General features: G+C 36.7%; 1 protein-coding gene across 2 annotated transcripts in view; it reads right to left on the bottom strand.

Annotated features, from left to right (window-relative positions):
* The window catches only part of POSTN (periostin), a gene marked incomplete at its 5' end in the record, with an annotated part of 38,370 nt that overhangs the window by 8,478 nt on the left and 6,625 nt on the right, over positions 1–23,267 (bottom strand). For both annotated transcript variants that reach the window (XM_082489827.1, XM_082489828.1), the window contains 16 exons: positions 511–606; positions 3,055–3,102; positions 5,314–5,359; positions 5,917–5,984; positions 6,359–6,461; positions 6,629–6,759; positions 9,577–9,707; positions 10,469–10,605; positions 11,145–11,293; positions 12,149–12,283; positions 12,444–12,656; positions 13,848–13,989; positions 16,610–16,756; positions 17,562–17,726; positions 18,353–18,510; positions 19,772–19,836. In XM_082489827.1, the coding sequence (XP_082345953.1) occupies positions 511–606; positions 3,055–3,102; positions 5,314–5,359; positions 5,917–5,984; positions 6,359–6,461; positions 6,629–6,759; positions 9,577–9,707; positions 10,469–10,605; positions 11,145–11,293; positions 12,149–12,283; positions 12,444–12,656; positions 13,848–13,989; positions 16,610–16,756; positions 17,562–17,726; positions 18,353–18,510; positions 19,772–19,836 (1,934 nt within the window). The remainder of the gene's footprint in view (positions 1–510; positions 607–3,054; positions 3,103–5,313; positions 5,360–5,916; positions 5,985–6,358; positions 6,462–6,628; positions 6,760–9,576; positions 9,708–10,468; positions 10,606–11,144; positions 11,294–12,148; positions 12,284–12,443; positions 12,657–13,847; positions 13,990–16,609; positions 16,757–17,561; positions 17,727–18,352; positions 18,511–19,771; positions 19,837–23,267) is intronic.

Below are 23,267 nucleotides of genomic sequence, written 5' to 3'. Positions count from 1 at the left end.
TAGCATATTTTACGAAAAATAAAAATGTTCAGAAGAGACCAGGAACTAAGTTTCCTCCAAATTTAGGAATAGCCACATGCTGTTTTTCCTTTAAAAGCACCCTAGGTGTGAACTTCTTAACGCCCCTAGCAAAGCAGAAGGCAAAGTTTATCTCTGTCTGATAAAATTGGCTTTCTATCACAGAATCATGTACTGCATTTTTGATTACAGGAAAACAACCAGCAAATAGTTCTTAACAGAGCCAGATGTTATGTCAGCATGCAGAGCATTTCTAACACTCTCTTGACTGTAGCTATGGAACGCAGCTAGGCAAAAAAAAACCTAATATTTTTTTAAATGCATGAGAAGTGAGAATGAAATGATGCAATAAAATTACACCACTTCCAGAAGGCCTTGTTAAAAATGGAACAGTTGTCTAACGTGTCACCTACGTAAAGTAGAAACTGACCGGGAATAACGAATGTTTCAAAATTTAACTAGTACAAATTGCGTTGCTGAAAGCATACCAACCTCCGTGAATCACTTTAGTTATTGTCTCCCCTTCCCTGACTATTTTGAACTCAGGTTCCCCTTCAATTAATTTAGTGAGCTGTGTGATAGATGGGTCTGTGACATAGGAAAAAAACAACATGTTACAAATAGTCATAAAAAATATTTATGGTACTCCACAGGGCTGAGATGAAGTTAGTGTTATCCCCCCTACCCTAAATAAACCAGATGACTGTAATGGGGTTTTTAAATTTGAGAAGCCAATTGCAGCAATGCTGTACAATCTTGCAAATGCTACCTTAAATTTAGGTATTATTGCACACTTAATATTTAATTATCTTTTTTTTTTTTTTTTACTTTGGTGTATCTGATATTTTTAACATCTGTTGACAAGTCTCGGGCAAAAACCAGATCCTCAGCAGCTGAAAGGAAGTCTTCCTCTATACATATTGGCAAGAAGCCTACTCTGCGGCATTGCTGGAATGTTACGGCTATTTTTTTTTTAAGCTACCAAGAATTGACCAGATTAAAGAATAAATAAATAAATAAACTTCAGAGATCATCTGGAATGGCTGTATGGACATTTGTCAACATTAATGGCTATCATGCTTTGAGTTGCATGGGGAGGTCATCTTGATTTCAGTGGCCAAAACCAACCTTTTAATTTGGTGCAGTCCCTATAGACCCCACTGGTCTAAATGCATTTCTGTCTGACAGGCTGGAGCAGCATATACTAAATGCATTAGGAACATACCATTGATGCAGTCAGTTAACAGGAATAACATGGCTCATGTGTAACATGTGTTGCAGCAACAACATTAAGAAGTTTCTGTAGCACACGCTTCCCTTATTTGCTATTCAGAGTTAGAAACTTAACACAGTCCATTTCTCTCGCTTTCCTTAAAAATCTTTCTTTATATGAATTTATGTAGAAGTCAATACTGCATAGATTTATTTTGTTTTTTTTAATTACTGATCAGGATTTAGCAATAGCTTTTTAATATGTGTGTCTGGTGTTAATTGTTGAAAACAGTCCAATTCAGGCTAACTAGTGTCCTTCCATGATAACAAATCCAAGCATACATTTTTGTTTGCTTTTGCAGCAGAAAGTGATTATATAAGTTAGACTTTAAAGCTAAATAATTAATTTATTTGCTGCAGATTAAATGATATGATAGGATGATAGCAATGCCCAGTTATTATAGATCTCTGTGATCTACAGTGATCTGCCATTCCCTACTGTTACTACTAGCAAGCTCAAAAGGGCCAGAACTGGTTTTATTTGGTCTATTTCTGAATCATCAGCAGAAAGGCTGTATTGGCCAGAGATCATTCCCTGTCCCAAAGCAGAAACACTCTACTGGCAATGGAAAGGAGTAACTCTTCAATACTCACTAGCTTATAAAGTTATTTGTTCTTTCTCTGGTGAATAACACTTAGTTGTGCATTTGACTATAGAAGTGCTCAGGTTTTTTTCTTCGTTTGTTTGGTTTTTTTAAGGGTTTTGTTTCAGTGTTAACTTTCAACTTCTAAACGTCATGTAAATCGCCCAAATTATAGGCCCTGCCTCTGCCTTTAACATAAAAGAACAGGGACTTTCATAGAGTGATTCACCTTCATCATAGCAATATTTCTAAAATATCTTGGATTAGTTACAATATGGAATCATCTATCCATTTATATTGCTCTGTGGATCTGATTTAATGATGGAGACTAGGCAACACAGGTCGGCATAAATGCTAGATGGTGTCTCATCCTAAATGGGACGAAGCACAGAAAAGCTGCTGAAAAACCAAGCTCATGTCTTTTCCACTGGGAGAAAGTCCTCCCAGAAACAATGATTAAACAGTCTGGATAAAATTTTTGCAAGATATTTTTAACTGGCTTTCTCCTCAGTTGAGCTCAACCAGATTCCCTTTGAGCATTTTTGTTTCAATGGGAAACTGGAGCTCATTAGCAGTGTACCTGGTCTAGTGGAACCAATGTGTGTTTCAGTTAAGTTGTCAATTACAAGTGATTTTGACAGCCCCAGCCCCACTTTTTGTTCTCTTCAGTTCCACCACCAATCTTTTTCCATGAGAAATTGAAAAGGAAAGATTGGCTAACTGTCCTTTCCAGGCATCTGACAGATATTGGTATTTAGAACTGAATGAAAATTATGGAAAAATGAACTGATTTGGGTTTTTTCTTCAAAGTATAAGGAAGAAATCTACTTCATTTTTTAAAATAACCATTTTAATTTAAAAAAGGAAATGTTTTTATTGAAAGTATAATATTTGGGACACTTAAATGGTTTGAAAAAATATTATTTAAAAAATATTTTTAAAACGCCCATAGAAAAAGGAAAAAATCCATTTGGGGAGAAAAATGGTGGGAAATCTTTTATAGAAAATATTTCAGACAGTTCTAATTGCAATATTTGTATCTTTGCATTTCGAGCAAAGTGCTGAACATCCTGGAGTTGTTATGTACAAAATTCATCCTGTTAAAGAAACATACACGATATATATTCCGTATATGGATATGAACATATACAGAAATATATATACTAGGGGCCTCATTTACCTTCCTTTCTGATGATGGGCTGGACGTTGCTTTCAATTATGTTAATTTCTGAAAGTATAGAAAATGGAATATAAAGCACACTCCATTCTTACAGTTTCTTTATGGTAATGATCAGTTAGATTTGGTCTGGTCATAAAGGTGTGGATAAAATCAGATATTAATGGTTGGAAAAGTAACTCAAGAGGATCTAGAGTATGGATCTTGGTTCTAGTTACTAAATGGTGGTGTATAGAAGTCACCTGCAGGCAGAGTCCACTGGCATTGTGTTTGCCTTTGTTTGTGCCTTATGAAACCCACTGGTCATGAAACCCATGATAATGTAAGGTACACAATAATAATGGCCCATACAATTCCCTGCATAAAGCTTTGCAAAATTCCCTGACATATCTTAACTTTGAATCTTGCCCTTTTCTTTTCTTTGGGGAACTGACCTGGTAATCAGAGGAAACCCTCTGACATTCAGAAGCATTCTTGCACTTGATAGAATGGCACAAAGAGCACAGCTGTGGTGCCCCTGGGAGATCAAGTTGTATACACGCTCACAGAGTAGTGTAGACACCCAAGACAGACTGAAGTATTCATTAAACATCTCTGATAGATCGTTATTTGACTCCTATCCATTCACTGGTAGAGACACCTTCACCGATAGACATCCCAGCCTTCCTGTTCCTGCATTTAACTAAGTCAACAGTTACAACTTTCTTGATGTCTGACATTGACCTCCCTTGCTCCAGTTTACAGGCATTGTTCCTAGTGCTACTCTCGCTGGCTGTGGGAGATAGAATCATAGAATCATAGAATATGTCAAGTTGGAAGGGACTCATAAGGCTCATCAAGTCCAACACCCGTCTCCTCACAGGACTACTTAAATCTAAACAATGTGACTAAGGGCATCGTCTAGGTGCTCCTTGAACTCTGACAGGCTTGGTGCAGTGACCGCTTCCCTGGGGAGCCTGTTCCAGGGACCGACCACCCTCTCAGTAAAGAACCATTTCCTAATGTCCAATCTGAACTTCCACTGACGCAGCTTCATTCCATTTCCTCGTGTCCTGTCACTGGTCACCAGAGAGAGGAGATCAGCACCTCCCCCTCCGCTGTTTCCCTTGAGGAAGTTGTAGACTGTGATGAGGTCGCCCCTCAGCCTTCTCTAAGCTGAACAAATCAAGTGCCCTCAACCATTTCTTGTAAGTCTTGCCCTCAAGACTTTTCACCATCCTGGTTGCCCTCTTTTGGACACACTCTAAGAGTCTGATGTCCTTCTATCGAGGTGTCCAAAACTGCACACAGTACTCCAGGTGGGGCTGCATCAGTGCAGTGTAGAGTGGGAAAATCATCTGCATCGACCAGCTAGCTATGCTGTGCTTGATGCACCCAAGGACAAGGTTGGCCCTTTTGACTACCAGAGCAGTCTCAGAGCAGTTGACTCATATTCAACTTGCCATCAAGATATATTATTCTATTTTTTGTTCCAAGAATCTTTTAACTTCAGTGTGCGCAGTCTCAATTTTCAAAAGCCTAACGCGATCGTCTCCATTTCTACTGAGAAATGTGGGTAAAATCCTATAGAAATTTAATCATTTGCCTAAATTCATATTCCCTCACAAGCCAAAGCTTCAACAGGATCTTTTTCTTCTAACAGTTTGCTTCAACAGGTTCTCCTTTATGTGCAGAAACTAAATGCAAGCCCTGAAAAGGCTGCAAGAGAGAGAGGAAAAAAAAAAAGTTCCCTTTTTGCATTTAATCCCAAAAGAGAAAATGGTGAGAAAAACTGCCTCTCATACAAGCTTCATATTTGCATGTATGGGAAACAGGTGGAATGGGTATACTCTCTCCCTCTGGAAGTATTTCTCAGTGCAGAGTTTGGTCAGTGCTACGTCTTGGAGAGTCAGTACAGTAAAATGCTATGTCTTGGAGAGGCAAGCAGTAGAACTCTGCTACGCACCAAGCACTGAAACTTGGCTAAAACCCGAAAAACAATCTTTTCCATATGTATCTTGCCTACCCCAAAGAGTTTGAACAGCTTACTTCAGGGTTACTTTCCTGTCACACATCTGGAAAGCGAAAAAAATACATACAGTAGCACAACAGCCAGAAACATTCTACTTTGAGTCTTTCTCTTCCTGTGCTTCATTGGCACATCTTATTTTCCCAGAAATTGCTTTCTTTTTGATTGAAAAAGAGATCTACAATTCAGGACTGGAATTGGCAACATTTAAAAAGCAATCTCAAAGCATCTGGAAGTATTTAAAATGAACTTACTGTAAAACGTCAGTGGAATCTCTTTGAAGGTACTGTCACGAACAAACTATAAATACAGAAAAGTGATTTTAAAATTTAAAAGAAAGAGTGCTTGCTTTCTAGTTTCCTAATGAGTGTGGGTAGGATTCACTGCTTCATTGATCTAAAAGTTAGGCTATCGTATTTGCCTAGGTCCTCTCATTCATTGATGAGGGAGAATGAGATAGATAACGATGCCTATTTTTCTCCACAGGCTATTGAGGCTGGTGGGTCCAATGACATAGCAGTTTATCCACTCAATATTTCTTTCAAAGAAGGATTGTCTCAGTGATTGAGAAGTGATTTATTTTGCTGGAGTGATAAAGTGTCCCTGAACCAAAGAGCAGATTTGGGCCAGTTCACATTTGAGTTATCCAAATGCAAATATTCTACAAATTCTAAGTAATGAGCGCGGTGTATCATTCATCATTATATTCATTCATTATTATATTTGGGTAACTGGGAGCTATTGAATGTGTTGTCTGCTGAAGAAACAGAGGGACCGGAGAATCACTGATGAATTATAACATACACAGTTTCACAGATCTTACTGAAGAGATGAAGGGATCATTATTTAAAGAGTACCTTTATTTGAATGTACTTAATCAATTTCTTCAGGATTGTGAGCAACTGATCATTTCCAACAGGCAGATCTGTCAAAAGAAATAGACATGTAAGAGGAAACATATATCTGTGTTCATTTTACTTTCACTTAAAGGGATCGGCAGACGTAATCACTCTCAAACACTCACACATGCGTGTACTTGTACATAGACATTCTTCCATATTAGTGGAAAAGATAACCTATGACATCTGGTCTTCCGTATAGTTGACTCTCACAGAATTTCAGAGTTGCCATGGTTTCAAACAAGGTTCTTGCACAAAACTAATAGTGAGGTAAATTTTGTTTCTTAATCCACAGAGGAATTGTCTCTTTAAAGGAATTAATTTTTTTAAGTTATTGAACCTACATAACATGTAACCAGATTCAGAAGAGTATCTATAAATTCCATGAACTAACACTCACCTGCTGGATATAGGAGTTTATCAATAACATGAATGACACCATTGGTTGCCATGAGATCAGATTCTCTTGATTTCAGTTCATTAACCAGAAGAGTATCATTCACCTGGTAAAGGATGAAAAGAGAATACAAGTTGTCAGGGACATTAAAAAACATTCCCAAAGCCCAATATAATGTTCAGAGAAAAGCAGCTCATTTTGTAATGCGGATAGATATAGAATGTAAAACCCCTGTTAGAAGGCTGTATCAGTGAGACTTTTTCGGTACTTAACTGTTTTCAAGTAGAGTTTCCCTCCTTGGATGGTTTTAAGAATGTTTGTCACACCAGGCTCAAAGCCACTTCCAATGAAAACTCCTTGTGTCAAGTGGTAAAGAAGAATATTCCTGAGAGCATTTTTGTCTCCTATTTAAAAAGAAAAGAAAAGAAAAGTAGGATTAAAAATTAAATGGTAATGGATAGTTCCTTCTGGAAATTCTAACGATTCACACAAGCTTGAGAGAACATTAAGCATAGTATGAATGAAACTACCATGAACACATACAATTTGAATCTGTTAAAATGATGATAAAGGGAAAAAAACACCCAAATGACAAAAAGGCACTCAGAACATAATCATAAAGATACTATGAGAACTGTACAAAAGAACAGAAAAGCAATCAGCTTTCCTATTTTTCTGCATTGTTTTCTCTTATTTCCTTGCACCTCTAATTAGATTTTTTATCCCTTTTCTTAAATATGCTCCACAAATTATTTGCAAACACAGTAATTTCAGGACCACTAGGCAGTCAGCAATGTCAAATTTCACCAAGCTCCTAGATAAACTCCAGTCTTAACACTGTTGCAATTAAAGGGAACCATAGCTAACAATTAACACAATTATTCTCTTATGGCAACACCCTTCTGAGGTGACTGGGGGTAATTGCAACTCCATATACACACATCGTTTCCCATCTGGGGCAGGAGAAAGCTGCTATTTACTTGCAGAAAAGAAGGAATCGTTTGGAGCGCTGGTTTTGTCTGTTCTTACAGAGAACAAACACAGCTTGGAGAAGTTGAGAAATGGGGGAAACCCCTATTCTAGGGATGATTTCACTATTTCAAAGTTTGAAATTCCTATTTGGCAAGAAAGGAAAAAAAAACAAAAAACAACAGTTTCATGACAGTCTGACAAAGGAAATGGATTCTAGAGCTCACGTTAGCGTCCTGACAGGGCGCTCTGAGTCCATGGAGGTTCAGAGTCATAGGATGGGCTGTAGAATACCCACAACTTCCCAACAAGACAGGGTACTAAGCAAAGCAGTTTTAAAACACATCTGCTTGCCATTACATGGAATATTGACCATTCTATTACAAGTTTCATATTCACATTACAAGTTAATGTTATTAGGATTTTCAGGCTTGATGAAACTGCAATGGAAATACTGTCTGGTTATAATTCTTTCCTGGTGTCTCTTTAAGTGAACATTTTCCTTTGTCTGCTTTTTGTTTGGATCACTGATATTATTGCAATTCACTTTACTACTGAAACTAAATTAAATGTTCTTTCTCTTCCTACTAAAATTAGCACTGAGATTTTGTGACTGGACCATTCATAGATAGCATCAAGTTACATACCTAAACATGGCCATTCAAAAGCTGTTTTCACCAACTATTGGATTACCTTTGTTCTGTGCCACAATGGTTACTCGTTAAAATAATCTTTGTTTTGTGTCTTTCTTACAGTTAAACAAAGTATTTCCTTGTATCCCTCAAAAATATGGCATATTTTAAGGTTTAATTTTTATGGAGGAAACAACATTATGTCTTTAAAGAAAGCAAAGACAGAATTCCAGAAAGTAATGTGACACAAAAAATGGACATCCTGAAGCCAAAAAATAACGAGGGTAATTTAAAATCCCACCTGCCAAGGAAAGTAAGCAGAAACTGAGTCACAAGGATAGGAAAAGATAAAGCCCCCTGAAAAGCAGAATTGTAAATATAATTATGTTCTTAACTATAGAAATAATCCAAAATGGCACAGTCCTTGAGTACAACGTCAAGTTGTGAATTGAAGACAAAAATAATAGACCTGATAAACTCAATCTTAATTAATAAAATAACTATGTAGTCCAATAAAAACAGAACAATAGCATTTATCCAGTTGCTTCACTTCATAGACTTGAGACAAGCTTCATTTCATTTTATGGCTATGTAATGTTAGTCATTTAGGCTATTTGTTAATTTAGTGTTAGTCACTGGAGACGTACCACACTAGAAGGTAATTTAGATCACTATCATAAGTTTAAACGGCTGAAGAGATAATTCAAATTCACAGTGCCTCATTAAGGAGTTAAAGGCTGTATAGAACTGGGGTTGCTTATGAATGCTCTGAGCTGGACTCTAAAGTCATTAAGGATTCATGGGATTTGGCTTCATGACTTTGAACTTTGATTGAAAAGTACAGGAAATGAATGTGACTGACCTTATGGATGTGGGATTCAAGGAAACCACTCCTCCCGCACTTGTGGACGGGCCAGATACACATTACTCTCAAATAAACTAAAAATATTTATAGTTCAGTGGCCACAGCCTACCACTCTAGTGGGAAATTCTCCAGGAGATTTGAAATAGTCACTGTGCATTTCTTCTCTTATGGAAATAAAACGTGACGTTAAAGAAAATACTTTTAAATCTTGTGAAAGATCTATATAATTCCAAAGTTTAAAAGTGTAAGATGGAAAGAAATTACATAAATTGGCCTTTAGCAATAAATATTCAATATTTAACTTGTAGAGCACAGGTGATATCAGAGATCACTGAGTGGAGAAAGGAAAGACAGGAAAGTCAATACTACATATCTTTTAACGCAATGGTTACAACTAGAAAAGAGACACGATAGAAGAGACTTTTCAGTTTAAAAAATCTATGGCGAGATTGAATCATGAAAAGTTGAAGCTAACTAAATGAATACAGATTTTAACCTGGAAGGTAATTACACCATGGAATACTATATCAAGGACTGAAATTTAAATATACATTCCAGTTGGATGCTTTTTTCCAAAAACATATTTTGGAAAATGTTTTTCCCCCAAGAAGGAGTTCATTTAAGGAAGTCCTATGACCTGCTCTATGCAAAAAGTAGACTGTTTTATCAGACATCCTTTGTGTAAGAAATGCACTAGCCACCTTTCCCATCCATTTTAACTTTGCTTATATTTCCAGTTTTGTTATGTTACTTACTTATCAATATATCCTTATCGTCATCAGTCAAACCTTTAAAGGCATCGTTAGTTGGAACAAACAGAGTCCATTCTCCAGGCCGTGACAGAACATCATCTAAATCTGCAGCTTTCACCAGACTGAGGAAAACGCTGTTTACAAAAAAGAGACAAAACACAAATACGTTCTGTTGAAGTGTAGTAACTACACTTCGTTCCCTCCTGTTTTCTGATAGTGCATCAATCTTCAAACACTGTTTCCCAGAAATAGAGAGGGAAATAGGAAAATAATGGAGAAGGAAAAAAAAAAAAAAAAAAAAAAAGAGACAGTCTTAAGTGTAGCAGACCGAGGAAAAAATATTTGAGGGGAAAAAACAAATATATATTGCAGCCTGGACCAGACCAGAATTCATCAAATAAAACCCCCAGATATTGAAAAGATAAAGGGAAAAAGCCAAGGGCAGTTGCTCTCTAGGAGTAATGAGACACTTGCAAGAAGGGGACAGAAACATGTACTGGAAGTGTACACAATCATGCTGCACCTCTATGGAATTGTACTACTTGTTAATTAAACCTCCAGACTCCACTGCTTTTATAGCTCTGGATGTATCATCCAATCCCTTTTGTCCTCCTACTCTCTTTCTGGTGTCTTACTGAATCATGTGCTGTAAACAACCATTCTAACGTAAAGTCTAAGAGCCCTTTTAACGTACAGCTGGAGGAGAACAGTTTTTCTTTTTTCTGCCCCCTGCGCCCATTTTTTTTTTTTTTTGGAAGTAGTAGCCCTTTCCCTGCCCTCCCTGACCCCCAAAATCCACCAACACACAGTTCACAATTATTTCTCAGAGCAGCTGTGCTGTATATACAGTTACCCTCTGTAGGAAAATCTCAGTACTGTCAAAACTGCAACTCACCTGAAACGCTTATCATTTCTCAGCATTTCATGCAATGTCTTTTCTGCTGGATTGATGATTTGTCTGAAGATGTGAATAAAACCATTCCTTCCTTCTTTACTTCCTCTGACCATGCATGAATTTTCAATACATACAGCCTGATTTAAAGAGAAATAAGTGTAGCTATTCACAGAATGATACACATTTAAACATATTTGAAAAAATGAGAGGGATGCATACTTCCCAACAGGCTCCTAAATGTAAAAATAATATTCATATGTATTTCCTACAGTCAAATTGTGTGTTCCTGCCAGGAAATCTGGTATTGCCTGAGAAAGCAAAAGTAGCAAAATCTGGAGTAAGTTAATACAGTGTAAATATTTCCATACTTAATTTCTTTGTTCCCCTCGAGAATGGTCTTATTTAATTCTAAGAACTAGCTTTTAAAATCTGTAATTAATGGAGTGCCAAATCTGGAATCCTGTTTTGTTTTCCCAAGGAGTCTTCCATGCAAACAAAGTTCCCGTTGATAAGGATGAGATTTTTCATTTTTTCCTAGCTTAAAAGCTTAAAGGTTTTTGCTACATAGTCATAACGGTAAATGTCGGAGATTTCATTCAGCTTTGTCTTTTATTCTTTCATGACTCTTCATTTTCATAGTTGGGATACATATTGTTAGAAAGCCCCATTCACTTACTGTGCGATACACAAAGACTCTAAGCAGTTTTCCTCCAATTGTCTCCAGCTCTTGTCCATTGTACAGTTCATTGAGTCCAACTTTCACTTTTATAATGTGATTCTGCAGGATTGTTTTAAGAAGGCGTTGATCCATCCTTAAGGTGTCATCTACAAAGCCATTTAGATATTAATATAAAATGATGTATAGAATGAATTTTCATTCAAATAAGGTTAACTGTGGATGCTGTATTAAAAGACCGTGGAAATACTGAAACTTTCATTGCAATGCTTGAGTTAAGGCTGGGACAGCTCTGTGTACACAGAAAATGAATTGTTAAGTAACTTCTGCAAATTGCCATTCCTTAAACTCAGACATGAATTTTTGACATAACCCTGATTAATTACTATAAATAATATGGCAGATGATTTCTATTTGGGCATGCTGCATCCTGAATTACTGCTGAAGTTCTTACACCTTTCCCTTTCTGCGTGTGCACCTTAAAACCTTTCCAAATTCACTTCTGTGGTGGTGAGTTAACTAACTGGGGGAGGGGCAGGATGCTTTTGTGGTCACTTCTGCAAATATGCAAGCATCTGTTTTATGCTATATTTGTATCAGTTTCTCTGTGCTTTAATGTACTGTAAAATAGCAACCTTCTTGTATGTTTTGAGAATCAGTAAGTAGTGAATATAATGCAAGTAACGCAAAGATTAAGGGAACTGGCAGTTCATTAATACCTTTCATTTCCCACAATCTGCCTGTGCGTATTTTGTATCTTATTTTAGTGATATTATTTCCATTAACAAATGATACCACTAACAACAAGCTGTGCAAGCTGGTGGTCAGGCTTGTATTATCTTTCTGCATGGTATACATTTAAAAGGATGAAGTATCTCTATTTCTTTATGGCTTTCTTTCGTTAGGACTTGGCACAAGTACTGGGGCTTATTTGGAAAACTGTCAGGTAGCACATATTCATGTTTATTTTGACATTCAGAGCATAATCTTTTAAGGCTACTAACCTGAGAAAGCACCATTCAGAGGTGCCAGGAGAGTGTATTGGCCTTCTGGTCTTAGAGAAGATGCCAGTCCTAGTTGTGCCACCAGGTCAGTAAAAGTAGTCTGCTGGGCACCCCCAAGCTCAATGACTTGCTTGGCTGCAAATAAAGGAATAAGAAAAGGTATTTTAACTCACAATTTATTCCTTTTCCTGATTTGGATTCTCCAAGCTTATCCATAAGAATATATCTGAGGGAATCTAGGTAAAAGCGGAGAAAACATCTTCATTGTAAGAAGTTTTTCATACACATCACTGACCAGAATCAGGAATTAGCACTTCATCAATGAGGTGGATAACACCATTGCTTGTCACAATATCTTTGCGTTTCACCATCTTCACTCCATTCACAGTCAGACTTTCACCATCACAACCAACTTCAACTGTATTTCCTTCCAAGGTTTCATAGACTGCTCCACCTGTGATGGCTTCAGAGCACTGAAGAGTATTTAAAATATGGAACTTCACGAGAGCTGCGGAAAAAAGAGCAGGAAGTTCATGTATAGGTGTTTGGACACATATATTCATATATATATATATATATATATATATAATTCCCACCACACATAGGATAAATTATTACATCTACGCTATTTTTAATAGTTTACTATCTTATGTACCTTATTTGCTTAGTTGCACTCATAGATGCTGTATTGAAAGTTATTTATATGAGAATGGATTCTATAGGTCTCTAAAGAACATCTATGGTCAAAAATCTTTGGTATCCCCTATATTATAAAAATATACTGGTTATGCCACAATCTGCATGTAACAGAGTGTATAACTCGGTGACAGCAGATGGGACCTGAATTAAATGGCCCTCTGAGTACAAAGCTGTATAGGCTAGGCAAAGTCATCCCCAGATTTGTATTTTGTCATGCCTTACTATATAAGCGAGATTCAGTGTACTATTCCCTGTGGATACCAAAAGAATCAGCCAAAAATTCCTGAAAGTAAACTAAAAAAAAAAAAAAAAAAAAGCCATAACAAAAATACTGTGTTATTTCAAGATTCCACTTCTAGTCATTGCCTCACATTAAAATTAGCCCAGATCCCTCTTTTCACCATTGTCCATTGAGATTCTGCATGGTGACTTAATCAGGCTATAATAAAATGATGGAGAACTTGTTTCGTGCAGCGGAGCTCATAAATGAGAACAGAAGTGTAGCCTTCCATATCTTAGTGGTCTGTTACTGTTCACATAACAGACTGATTCTGTTATTATTTAGTTTTATTGTAGTTCTCAGAAGAATAAGTTTGCTGACTGTTATAGTTCGTCAGAATATATAGTATAAATCCAGTTCAACTTGCAGGATAGAACTTGTCTTTTACAAGAACATGTTCTTTTTGTATGAAAAAGCTGTTCATGAGAATGCTATGAGAGAATCCCACATCCAGATAGCCGTGTGGTTTTATAGAGGCAGGAATCTCTAACAGAACTACGCAGCTGAATTATTAGAAACATCAGTGTGCCTATATTTTCACAGTTTCCTTTAAACTGAATTGGAATTCTTAGGTAACTGGAAAAGTCAGAGACAGAAGAAATAACTCCTCCTATATGTATGAAAGTACAGGGGCTTAATTTCAGAGATACTAAAATAATGTAGTTTCTACCTCTCGATATACTCACCTGTATTTCTCATTTGCAAAAAAAGTTTACATACCTTCAGAAGCCACCTTGTCACCCATGATCCTTTCTAAGACTCCCCTTGGAAGTCTCTCAAAAGCTTCATTAGTAGGAGCAAAGAGTGTGTAATGACCAGGCCTCCCAAGAATATCCAAGACATCTGATGTGATGGCGGCAGCCTAGAAAATAAATTTGCTTTTTAATTCTGGTTATTTAAAATATTACCAAAATACATTCTCTTTCTAGTTTCACTTAGTGCCCACAGCTACTTTAATTCTACACTGAGATCACTGTTATAGAAAGATGAAAAAATAAATTGAAAAAAAGAATAGAAAATTATTATTTTTTTGAAAAATCTGTCTTGATATACTGAGTTACTTCCTTAATTTAGCACACAGTAATCAAATTCTGATAGAGGTGACCACAGGGCAGAAATTTTTATTATTATGGACTGAATTTTTAAATGAAAAATGTGAACATATAGATTTTGACAAATTAGATCAAAGCAATAGTCTAGCAAAGCTAATAGTTTTCTCCCCGAAAGAATGAAAAATATATTAAAAGTATATGACTAATCTGATTAAATACAATGAGGAGGGTTGGAATTACAACAGGAGGCTGAGGGGCAACCTCATTTCTCTCTACAGCTTCCTGAGGCAGGGAAGCGGAGAGGGAGGTGTTAATCTCTTCTCCCTGGTGTCCAGGGACAGGACACGTGGGAATGGTTCAAAGCAGTGTCAGAGGAGGTTCAGACTTGACGTTAGGAAGCATTTCGTTACAGAGAGGGTGCTCAAACATTGGAACAGGCTGTCTAGAGAGATGGTTGATGCCCCAAGCCTGTCAGTGTTCACAAGGCGTTTGGACAATGCCCTTGACAACGTGCTTTAACTTTTGGTCAGCCCTGAAGTGGTCAAAAGGTTGGACTAGATGACCGTTGTAGGTCCCTTCCAACTAAAATATCCTATCCTATCCTATCCTATCCTATCCTATCCTATCCTATCCTATCCCATCTCAGGTTTTGAGGCCAGGAAAAATTATCTCCAGGTTTCTAATCCCTAAAATGTTACTCAGCTCTGGACATTGAAAATATAAAGTTAAACATGATTGATGAAAAATTTTATACTTTCTAGTGATGAAGAACAGGTAAGCAGTCTGAACTAAATAAAACCCAATTCATTATTTTTCAAAAAAGTATAATTTCCCTTTTATGCTTTAAACAAATCTTCTCAACTTGATTAAAAAATCTTCTCTGTTCAACATCACAATTTGGGTGTTTCCATTACTGGATTAATCTTAAAAGAGAATACTATAACAATATGTATTTCTTTGATGACTGCAGCCTGTCTGCATTAGAATCGAAGACTGAAGTGAAAGAACAATGCAAGAGAAGTAATCAAAGATTCTGTGAGAATATAAGATGGATTAAAAGGGTAATATAATAGAGTATGCCAATATAAATTATGAACAGACTTTCCAGAAAAAGAACATACATAAAATTGAACACATCTGGAGCTGAGTAATGAATTTGCTCAGTTAAATAAAAAATACTATCAGCCCAACCTAAGAAAGAACGATAAAGTGCCTATGAAACCATTTAACTGGAAAATGGGAATAGCCACCCTAAAAGACATGTCATATTAGAGTCTCAGGGCTGATTTTGTTTACTGGTTTCTTTAGCACATTTTCTTTGGGAATCAAAGTCATTAAAGCAGTATGAAGCACAGAGGCACACACAGGAATTAGCAGGCATATGTGCTATAAAGAAGGACTTCACCCTTTGAAAAGTCAGAAAGGCAGTGCAATGTGATGCAACTGAAAGGAAAACAAGCGTGATGTTAGCGTGTGGAAAGCAGTAAGTTTTTTTCAAGCAGAGTTAGGGAGATATGTAAGTTAATAAAAAAGGAAGAGGTCAGACCTGATCTAGGATTAGGTGAAAATGTCTGCTTAGAGTTCACAAAAGTTAAACCCAAATAGAAAAGATACAAGAAAGAATGCACAGGAAAAATGAAATAGAGAGGTCTTCTCTTTCAACTGGGAACTAGAAAGGGTTGGGTTTTATATTCAGTTTTTCAAAGGAATCAAATGATGTTGTTGCCTGTAATTGTAATGGACTGGATTTGAGGGACCCAGAGGGTCTACTCTACCTTTATGCCTCTGCATTTAAAGCATTTTTTTTTTTATTTATTTATTGAGGAGATGGAGGAGGGAAAAGGACAATAGCTATTTGCAAAAGCACAGCATATCTTTTTTAAATATGTGCAGCATGAAATCCCATTACACTAAGCAGACACGTCTTCTAGGAGAAGGAGAAATTGAAACCTGGACAGAAAAAAACCTGCTTCCTCTCTGCAAGAAAAATACTTCCTACGTGTATCTACTGGTGTTCTGAAACTTGCTATAAGCCATGTTCTGGAACTTATTTGGGGTTATTACCCTTTTTTATCATCCACTTTTAAATTGTTCTTATTTATCTAGCACCAGACACTGTAACTTATGGTCACATGTTTCATTACCTCAGTGCTTGAAGAGAAGACTCACTATTTTATGTACAGGGACATATTTTGTCCTACTAATGTGGCCTTATTTGATCCACAAAAGAGCAGAAGCAGACTCCTTATGTAAAATATACTTTGTGTTCTTATACAGCTAGATTTGCAATATTAGTGTGAGTTCTTAATTTAATTTATTTCTATCTCTTACTGAACTAACTCTTCTTACTTCCAGGTATCATACAGAAATAGAAAAGAAAGAAGAAAAAACTTAAAGACCAGAGAAGCATTTTTATTTTTGTCTACTTACTCTAAGAGATGAAAGATCATCCTCGACTTCAATGAAATCTTGAATGGTATTTCCAACAGCGGTGAGGACACGATCAATGACATGAACAACACCATTGGTAGCAATCTGGTTGCCATGGATAACCCTGGCGCAGTTAACAGTAACAACCTATATTTGAAGAATCAAGCAGTAGAAGATTAAGCGTTAATTTGATCATATACTTGGAATCTGATTCTTACAGTTCGGCAATGTATGTACTGTACGTTATGTATTCATTGTTGTTCTTTCAGTTTTTATTTTAAATTGTAAGTAAAAGCTTATAAGATTTGAAAGGCTGACTAAGCTTCTGGAAAGCCAACAGCAGATTTATTCAGGCTATATTGATTTTTATTCATGTTTTATTTCTTATTGCAATTATTCCAATATCTGGTTAATGTGGAGATTACATTGGTATTTACTAATGTAAACTGTAGTCCAGCATAAAGATTTCGATGCATTTAAGTCAACAAAGTTGAGTGACCTGACTGGCAGCATTTATAAACATGATTTTTTTTTACAGCCAAATAATGGATGTGTGTCGTCTACAATCTTAAATGCTTCTGCCATGCACTCCAATTAAAAGGTCTGATTTAATATTATTTTGCAAGCACATGGAGATTAATAGTAGATTTTGCCCTCAGTTTTATTACAATCATATATTTTGGCCACAAAAGGCTTTGTCTTTTAGGAAGAAAGTTAATTCTTATTTGAACTTTGTTTTCTACTCAGCAAACAACACTTGTTCATGAATTCTTTCTTGGTGATTAGTCTACACAGCAGACAAAAGGTCTCTGAGAAAATTTATTTTTGTCAGTGGCAACTGACTAGCTAGATGTTAAACTTTCTATAACCTGTTTTTTTTTTTTTCAAGAGTAATGACTATAACTGAATAATTATATTATATAAAAAAAAAAAAAAGAGAGAATAGACTTACCCCATTAGGATAATGGTTAATAAGCAATTTCTGGTCATTATACATAGACACAAGAGTCATGCCATTCTTAAGATCTTTTGTCAACATGCGCTTGTTTACCATGTGGTGGTGGAGAGCGTTATACAGTTCAATATTTACATTGTCAACCAAATTCCTGTGAATTTCCTGAAGAAAAGAATTTTATTAATTACAAGCTTCAAAACATTTTTCCAGTCAGAAGGATGTACATATTGCTTTACCTTAAAATATGCTTTCAATATATTCAATAATGGGTATTTCCTGTTAGAAGACACAACTTTGATACCTATCAATCTGGCTCTACTTAAATGATGCTTTAATCCAGTTTGCTTACAAATGGAAGACAAGGGGTCTCATCACAGACAAGTCATTGAAGAAGCTTTTGTTCAATATTTATTTAACTAAAAACATTACTAAAAGGACACCTGAATCACTGACAAAGTACAATCAAGCAATTGTTAGAATTCCTGTCAGTGTCCCCCAAATTATGCTAATAACACTAACAATATTAATATTTGTCATGCAAGTGCTTAAATAAAAAACACTTAAGGTTGCTTAGCAGTCCTGAAAATAAATTCAGACCCTTAAGCTTCAGCAATACATGTTAAATATGCAAATTATTTTATGATAACTTGTGTGATGCTCTTTTATATGTAAAATATCAATATTGTTTCTAGTCTACCTTATCATAGAGTAGCTGTTGCAGCTAAAACATTAGCTGAAAGAGAAACACTTTAACACATGCACGTGTGCGAGCACACACACACACTTACTGAATTTAATTGCTCCCAGGCTTCATTGCTCGGTGCAAAGAAAGTGAATGATCCTCGTCCCTCAATCTCTTCTCTCAGCTTTGATATGTCAGAATACTGCTGTGTGGAGGTAGCTCCCACAATACCGAGTGTACCATATACATGATCAATAGGAGCAACTAAAATAAACATGAGATAAGAATACTGTAAACGTTTCAGCCATCCATTTTCTCACGATCAAATCTATTTTGTTTCTTTTGGTTGGACACCAGTATTGCCTTTCTGAAACGGTTTAAATCAATATTAAAACAATGTGCTTGGACTAAATTCCATTGTCAACATATTCAAAAAACCACCCAAACACATCTGCTTGTTATTTTTTTTTTTTTTGTTTGCTTAATGAAAAATTAGATCAAACAAAACCAAATAGTGTAATGTTTTATTTGGAAGAGTTGCCTGTTTTAGTGCCAACCCAACCTGAAATGGGCTGCTATCCACAGAGGACAGGAGTAAATCCCATCTATAATCACAGACGTTTCAATGGAGTGGGTCTCATTTGGTTATGGTGGACTAGAATTCTTCTTGGGAGGCCTCTTGCTCTTCTTCCAGTGTGTGGTTTGTGCATATGTTGATTCATCCAGAGAGTAAGACTGGCTATAGTCTCACAGTTAAAACACTGCTACATGAAAACAGGATTCATTGCTCCTAATTCTAGGCATCTGCACGCGAGCTATTTGTTCTTGGCTCTTTTTATGGTCATGGAGAAAAGCAGGCAATTCTAGAGTGTGACAGACTTCATCCTAATGTAAACATCTAAAGTGAGATTGATTAATCTAAACAAACTGAACTGTGCCTTAGATTATGCCTAACTCTAATACTGAATGTAAAAGGATTAGTTCAACTATAAGGACTTAAAGTTATGAAATATATTCCTTGTCAGATTACTCTTCCCTGTTGCAATAAATTTGGTTTATGCAAAACAGAAAGCACAAATAGGAGAAATCAAGAATTCCTGTCTTCATTTTTACTCCTTCTTAGTTTATTTAAAGCCTATAACACTCTTAGTAAATAGGATTCAAGTCTCCTCTGGAAAAGGAATAAAAAGAATTTAGATATGGCACACTTTGTCCTGGGTTTCTGACCTCACTGGTATGCTTTAGGATAATCTGGGATGTGATGGGAACAGGAATACAAGTTCTTCTTTGGCAGCTTTGGGAACTGAAAGCACTATCACTCCTCTCCAATCCAGCAACTGGAAGGATCTGGGAAATTTAGTACTGGCTGAATTTTAACTGTGTTGGCTGTGTGCAAATGAAGCTGTGTATTCTCAAGCAGTAATCCTTAAAAACAGGCAATCATTTCTCAAGATGACCACCTTTTAAAGTCTCCTGTGTTGTAATACTTATATACTGACTCATCCATATGAAAATAAGCTTATACCTGCAGGACATCCTCTTGTACCATCCATCTTCATATAACCAGGACAGCACTCATATAAGACAGTTCTGTGGGGTATAGACAAAAGCATAATTACATGATGTCGAGGACAAGCATATACTATTTTTTTTATTATCAATTTTTCTTGCTAAGTACACACTCTCCAGATCTTCATCCCTTTTTTATTGTTCAGCCTTTTCTATATAGACTACAAATTGGTTCTATTTTACTAAATGCAAGACTTTTGAATTTACAGAATGACTGCCATCATTAAGTTTAAGTAGGCTGTGGAACTCATGTAGAGTCATTAAAAGATGATGCGACTGGAACAGCAGTTCAAAAAAATTAATTTAAGTGGTCTATTTTGAAAAGATTAGATGGGATTGAAGAAAGGGAAAAGTAAAGAAAGTGAGGACATTGAGAGAAACTGATGGCAGCAGGGTTGTAAAGGAGAAAGAAAAAAAGTAAATGAACTGAACAGAAATTAAAAAGAAAAAGCTACATGAGGTCACCTACATACTGGATATAGGAAATAAAATGGTATTTAGGACAAGGTCCTGTGGACTGTATGGTGGTAGAAGGAGGTATGACAGAGTTTCAGTTTTTCAAGCAAAACTTGAAGAAGCTCAGGAATGAGAGAGACAAGTAATTAAGAACAGACATAAAGCAGGTTATAGGGAAGGAAGTCACAGAATCACAGAACGGTCAGGGTTGGAAGGGACCTCTGGAGATCATCTAGTACAACCCCCCCGCCAGAGCAAGGTCACCTACAGCAAGTTGCACAGGTTGGTGTCCAGGCGGGTTTTGAATGTCTCCAGAGTGGGAGACTCCACAACCTCTCTGGCAGCCTGATCCAGTGCTCTGCCACCCTCAAAGGAAAGAAGTTCCTCCTCATGTTAAGATGGAACTTCCTATGTTCAAGTTTGTGCCTGTTACCTCTTGTCCTGTCACTGGGCACCACTGAAAAATGACTATTCCCATCCCCCTGGCACCCTCCCTTTAAGTATTTGAAAGCATTAATAAGATCCCCCCCCAATCTTCTTTTATCTAGACTAAAAAGATCCGAGTCCCTCAGCCTTTCCTCATAGGAGAGATGCTCTAATCCCCTAATCATCTTTGTAGCCCTTTGATGGACCCTCTCCAGCAGATCCCTGTCCTTCTTGAACTGGGGAGCCCAGAACTGGACACAGTACTCCAGATGCGGCCTCACCAGGGCAGAGTAGAGGGAAGGATGACCTCCTCGACCTGCTGGCCGTACTCTTCTTGATGCACCCCAGGATGCCATTGGCCTTCTTGGCCACCAGGCTGGCTCATGGTCATCCTGTTGTCCACCAGGACTCCCAGGTCCCTTTCCACAGAGCGGCTCTCAAGGAGGTCAGCCCCCAACCTGTACTGATGCATGGGGTTATTCCTCCCCAGGTACAGTACCCTACACTTGCCCTTGTTGAATTTCATAAGGTTTCTCTCCGCCCAACTCTCCAGCCTGTCCAGGTCACGCTGTAAGGCAGCACAGCCTTCTAGCATGTCAGCCACTCCTCCCAGCTTTGTGCCATCAGCAAACTTGCTGATGGTACACTCTATCCCTTCATCCAGGTCATTGATGAATATATTGAACAGGACTGGACCCAGTACTGAAAGTGAAGTCACTAAAGACTGGATGGATGGACACAACGGAAAGTTCACTGGTAAATGTAGTGAGGATGAAAACCAGTCTACAAGAAATCAAAGACAGAGTTAAAAGAGTATGTCATTACAGCATATATAGAATTTAGCAATATCAGGGACCAAAAACTGTTTTTATAATGATGTCAATAAAATATTCTCATTCTTGAGATTAGTCATGTATAAGTTATACATAACAGCAAACCAGGGCTAACTGATAATTCTATGCTGTTACACTCAATTTAGCATTCATGATCTTATAAGCTAGAATGTCTTTTTAATTAATATGACAGAAATAAAAGCTCTACCACAGATGTGCTCAACAAATTCTCCTCTCTTACACGAAAGTGCAAATTCACTAAAGTTATCACAGAGTTGATTTTGGCTCCTTGGGCGAGACAAACAAAATTATACAAACTTACCAATAAATTATACAATCTTACCAAAGTCTAAACCATAAACTTTAAGACATTAGACTTTAGATATTAGTTTTCAAATTACGGTACACTGTGAATTACAAGGAAAAAATGCCATCATGGTTTTATATAATAGATTTGGTTTTATAGGTGTGGCTAATGATGGCAATGCTGGAGTTCTGGACGCTAATTCCTTGAAGGTTTCTGCTGAGTCTTTACCAGTATATTCCAGATTTAATTTGTAGTGTCTGGTGGCAGCTGAATACAATTCTCTTATTTTTCATAAACTAAAACTGACAAAATATTTATTCTAAGCACATTAAAATGAAAAGCTGGAATTAAGACCTTCAACATCCAAACTACTTAAAAAGGTTTTTACTGATTTCAGCTAAGAGTTAATTTTATTTTTAGTGGCTGCTGTGTTTTCAGATTTGGTGTGAAAGGATTGGCAATAATGCATGTTGGTTTAGTTGTTGCTATGTGATGTTTATACTTGTCAAGGACTTTTTTCAGCTTCCCATAGAAGCTGAGAAGGAACATAGACAGAACAATAAAATGGCCAATGGAATATTCTGTAATATAGATGTCATGCTCAGTATATAAATGGGGGTTGGCCAGGGGGTGGAATCTGCAATCTCTGCTTGGACCTTGCTGGGCAACCAATCACTGGGTGGTGAGAGTGACTTGTGTCTTGTATATTCTTTTACCACTATTATTATTATTTTCCTTTTCCATTATTGTTCTATTAAACTGTCTTTAACTCAACTCATGAGTTGGTTTTTTTTCCCCTTTCACATCCTTTTCTGCCTCTTCTCTCTACCCTTCTGGGAGGGTAAGAAAGGGGGGTTGAGCAAGAGGCTGCGTGGTCCTAGATGCTGGCTGGGGTTAAACGATGACAAGATTAAAAAATAGTAGACTGAAAGAACAAGAGCATTACAAAACATGATTTTAAAAGTGAGAATTATAACTCCATAATTGAAATCTGAAAGAGCTGGTGATGATTAAAGAATTTTTTTTTAAAAGACACATTGTCTTTCATTTCTCTGGCATTAAAATATTTTGTCTCTGTTCCCTCATATCCATATACACACGACATATTCACCCTTTTGCCACATAAATCTTTTTATCTGAGGAGCCATATATTGAAAGTATATGCATAGTTCTTTTTAACATATCTCTTTCTTTGAAACAATTCACTGAATGGCTGTTTCTTGGGAATGCAAGAATAGCATACAGTTTAGGCTACAGATTTTCTAATAAGGAAATTAACCTTATACTCCTTATTTCATCCCTGCCAAAAGCTAATAATAATAAAAAAAAATCTGATTAAAGAAAACTGTGTAGCAGAATAGGAGTCAGAATGTTCTCCCAACTGTGTGAACTGCTTTGTCATGTGAAAATATTTTTTCCATGGAATAGAA

The sequence above is a fragment of the Vanellus vanellus genome (assembly GCF_965231255.1).
Source record: "Vanellus vanellus genome assembly, chromosome: 1".
Lineage (NCBI taxonomy): Eukaryota > Metazoa > Chordata > Aves > Charadriiformes > Charadriidae > Vanellus > Vanellus vanellus.
This window is presented reverse-complemented; position numbering and strand designations above follow the sequence as displayed.